The sequence below is a fragment of the Ovis canadensis genome, chromosome 4 (assembly GCF_042477335.2).
Source record: "Ovis canadensis isolate MfBH-ARS-UI-01 breed Bighorn chromosome 4, ARS-UI_OviCan_v2, whole genome shotgun sequence".
In the NCBI taxonomy this organism is placed as follows: Eukaryota; Metazoa; Chordata; class Mammalia; order Artiodactyla; family Bovidae; genus Ovis; species Ovis canadensis.
In genome coordinates this window covers 83,715,171-83,719,448 of record NC_091248.1, presented here as the reverse complement: position 1 = coordinate 83,719,448, position 4,278 = coordinate 83,715,171, and the positions used below count along the sequence as shown (strand labels likewise).

Here is a 4,278-nt window from a genome sequence, read left to right as displayed (position 1 = left end):
AAAAAAAATTTATATATATCAAAAGCGTATTCAATTACGGAGTCCCGCAACCCCTGCGGAACTCGCCGCGTTAAGCTCCCTTTTCTTCCTGCGGAATTCCATTTGCATCCCCTGTGCCTGGGTGTCTCCCTCTCTCAGTGTGTGTGTCTCTCTGTTTTCACACTCTCCTCCCTATTCGAGCGAGGCCCACACCTGGCGCATCACTGCCGAGCCATTAGCTGCGGGTCTCCTTTCATCTTCGCTGTGGCAGACGTTTCTATTTATCCACTTGCGCTCACCGAGTGGCGTCACCAGCGGTACTGTAATGACGACTGCAGCAGGAGGATGACAGCTTAGAAAGAAGAGGGCAATGGGGCTTCCTCCCAGAGGCGGTGCGGCACAGAGGAGCGCACGCATCACAAGGTGACCCCAGCTCCCCACCGCCACCGCCGCCGTCACCGTCGACACCGCGTTTCGGCCGCTCCGCGCCCGCCCAGTCGCCTGGCCTCTTTCTCCCTCCCGCAGCCAAGATCTGTCGGACCGCTGGGGACCCAGGGAGCCGGGGGGCTAGGAGCTCACTTGGGGCTTTCCCCCTCCCCCCTCGGAGAGTCCGGGATGGAGAGCCGAAAGGACATGGTTATGTTTCTGGATGGGGGTCAGCTTGGCACTCTGGTTGGCAAGAGGGTCTCCAATTTGTCCGAAGCCGTGGGCAGCCCGCTGCCCGAACCGCCCGAGAAGATGGTGCCCCGTGGTTGCCTGAGCCCCCGGGCCGGTCCTCCGGCCGCCCGGGAGCGCGGCGGGGGAGGCCTGGAGGAGGAGCCGGTCGACGGACTAGCAGGCAGCGCTGCGGGGCCGGGCGCCGAGTCGCGGGCAGCCGGGGCCGCGGTGCTCGGCCCCGGACCTCCGGCTGCCTCCGCCGACAGTCTCTCTGGCCAGGGGCAACCCAGCAGCTCAGACACCGAGTCGGATTTCTATGAAGAAATCGAGGTGAGCTGCACCCCGGACTGCGCCACGGGGAACGCCGAATACCAGCACAGCAAAGGTAGCCACCGCGCCCCTTCTCTCCCCCGGCCTCCCACCGCGCCCACCTTCCACTTCAGCTCTAGAGGAGAGGAAGACACTCCTTCACCCCAGGGCGGGGTGGCTGGGGGAACCCACCTGAACAACTCATCCCCCGCTATCTGCGCCCTGGCGGGGGTCTCCTTCTCTGCTCTGGCATTGGCGGGACTGAGGGTGACAGCTGTGCTTTGGGGGAAGGAAGGAGACGCAAGCCCTGGGCTTGAGGGGGATTCAGAGTACACCCCAACCCCCCAGAGCTTTGTGGCACTGCTTCAGCTGCGCGGGGAAGACACTTTCTCCCGGCGTGGGCGAGATCAAACGAGGGTCCAGGCAGTTTGTGGCTAGCAGGGTGTAGGGCGCATCCAGGCGCGGAAGCGGAGTCCATAAAGGACCGTAAAATAGGGACCGACTAGGGCCGACCGGCTCCTGCGGCCCTCCGATCAGTTTGCACGTCGGTCAGAGGTCCAAATTACCTTGTCACTTCCCGGGCTCGGTGGCGCCAGGTCGGAAATGGTCCCAATGGTCTAATTGCCTTTGGTCTCCGGCTGCATTTGAAAAGGCAGTGCTCTGGCCCTCCCCCCATTCACCTTTCCTTCCTAGTCCCACTCCTCCACCCAAAGGAAAAGAGCGGCAGGGGGCAGGAGCCCCACCCTTCCCTGGGTTTCAGCTCAAATTGTGTGTGTGTGTGGGGGGTGGGTTGTGTGTCACTGTTGTAACTGGAGAACCCCTCCCTGACCAGGGGCTAGTGAGGAGGTGGGGTGAATGATCAGGAAGGGAGACTCCCTGAGAGGGGTGGAAAGCTAGGAGGAAGAGCCCACCAGCAGACACTCCTCCACAAAGCTGTGCGGATGGGTGAGAAGACCCTGGTGTGGAAGAAAACCCACCCCCTCTCCTTGGCAGCCAACACCTTGCTGAGAACCCACATCCACCCATTGCCATCTAACCCACTCAATCCAGACTAACCACAGCATACCCTCAGAGTAACCCATACTCCATTCATATATAGTCAGGCAACAGGACACTCATACACACACTCCTGGGTCATTCCCACAGCACACGCAGCCTAGTGTACATTCCCACACCTGCACCAGCCATCTGGCACACAAAGCAAGGAAACTCAGTCCCTGCCCAACACCCAACAATGCACCAGGACCCAAGTTCACAACACTCCAGCACAAAGGGGCATCTCAACTCACTTGACCGTCAGATATGCATATCCTTGCCCACTCCTGTCAGCCGTGGGCAGAAAGTTCAGAGTGGCTGCATCTATCCTGTGCCCCTAGGCAGGTGGCCAGGGCGCCTGGGGCTTTTGCACCCAGCAGGCCTAACACAGCAGCCCGGCCAGGCCTAATGGCTGCTATGTACTCATCTGAATGGTGAGCCTCTGCCCTCCATTCCTGGGTTCTCAAAGTCCCTGCCACCCAAGCAGAGGTAGAGTCTGAGGCTACTGAGAAGAGGAGGGAAGTCCCTTTCCATCACCCCCTCCACACACATCAACCAGGACCTACAGCCCCACATCAACAGCATCTGTATCTGTTGTGTGTTCTGTGTGTGCCTATACTCTGGCTCCCTGAACAGGGCCTGGCTCTGAGGCACTGGCCAGCAGTCCCAATGGCAGCAGCGAGACCCCCAAAAGCAATGGCAGCGGTGGCTCCCAGGGCACCCTGGCCTGCAGTGCTAGTGACCAGATGCGACGGTACCGTACTGCCTTCACCCGGGAGCAGATTGCACGACTGGAGAAGGAATTCTACAGGGAGAACTACGTATCCAGGCCTCGGAGATGTGAGCTGGCGGCTGCCCTAAACCTGCCGGAAACCACAATCAAGGTATGAGCCACAGGGAGGAGGCGGAGGGGTGCACTCCGTCAGGAGGAAGTAAATACCACCTTCCCGCTTCCTAAATCATGAACCAGGAAGTAAGGCCTGGAGTCTCTTTACAGGGCAGCTAGGCTGGGAGTGTCTAAGCCTGGTGCAGGAGCCAGGTGCACGCAGATTTGCCCCTAGGGGAGACTCTCTTTCGTGGCCAAATAAACAGCGGGGATGAAGTGCCTGGGCAGGTGACAAGGAAGTGCTTCCAGGGAGAGCCTCAGGAATGGGACGTATTTTGAGGGGATCGCTGCCTGCTGCCTCAGACCGGTGGAGTTCTTAGTTGCCCCACTACTTTCCCACCCACACTGCGTTCGGGCGTCCTGGCAGCGCGGGCTGAGGGGAGGAGGGAGAGAGCCTGTATGGGAGGGATTCCAGATCCAAGGGGGTGGTGGTGGGATCTGCCCGCCCCCAGAGGAGCTCCTCTTCGGCTCTTCCCTGTGGTACCCGCACCGTCGCCCGCGGTGGGACGGGACTTATGGGTTCTGCGCACCGGGCCGGGCGGCCGCCGAATCCGCTCCTCTCCTCCTCGCCCGCCAGGTGTGGTTCCAGAACAGGCGCATGAAGGACAAGCGGCAGCGGCTAGCCATGACGTGGCCGCACCCGGCCGACCCCGCCTTCTACACGTACATGATGAGCCACGCGGCGGCCGCGGGCGGCCTGCCCTACCCCTTCCCGTCGCACCTGCCCTTGCCCTACTACTCGCCGGTGGGTCTGGGCGCCGCGTCCGCCGCGTCCGCCGCCGCCTCGCCTTTCAGCGGCCCGCTGCGCCCGCTCGACACCTTCCGCGTGCTCTCGCAGCCCTACCCGCGGCCCGAACTGCTGTGCGCCTTCCGCCACCCGCCGCTCTACCCGGGCCCGGCGCACGGACTGGGCACCGCGGCCGGCGGCCCCTGCTCCTGCCTCGCCTGCCACGGCGGCCCGGCCAACGGGCTGGCGCCCCGCGCCGCCGCCGCCGCCGCCTCGGACTTCACCTGTGCCTCCACCTCCCGCTCGGACTCCTTCCTCACCTTCGCGCCGTCGGTGCTCAGCAAGGCCTCCTCGGTGGCGCTGGACCAGAGGGAGGAGGTGCCCCTCACCAGATAAGGGGCCGCCCGCGGGCAGCCGGCTCCAGGACGCCCGTGGGGACCCCTCGGGGACTCAGACAGCATCCCTCCCCGCCCCAGGGGCACCGAGGGGAAAGAATAGGGCCGCCGAGGACCAGCGGGACTTGGTTTCGAGCGTCGAGCATCGAAATGCCTGGGAAGGAGTCCTGGCTGGCGCGTTTGGGGAGCAGGAGTGGGGTTGGGGAGGCTGAGCCTGAAAGACCTTCCTCTGGGTCGGCCCCTCTTTGCATTCTTCACCCGACCCACTGCCCTGATCTGGGCTTGAGGCC

The 4,278-nt window shown here is 63.0% G+C and overlaps 1 protein-coding gene across 1 annotated transcript; it reads left to right on the top strand.

Annotated features, from left to right (window-relative positions):
• Positions 1-594: 594 nt before the first annotated feature.
• On the top strand, positions 595-3,989 carry EVX1 (even-skipped homeobox 1). The gene is made up of 3 exons (XM_069588813.1): positions 595-1,021; positions 2,617-2,864; positions 3,444-3,989. The coding sequence occupies exons 1-3, from the start codon at positions 595-597 to the stop codon at positions 3,987-3,989; spliced, it is 1,221 nt and encodes a 406-aa protein (XP_069444914.1).
• The last annotated feature ends 289 nt before the right edge of the window (positions 3,990-4,278 follow it).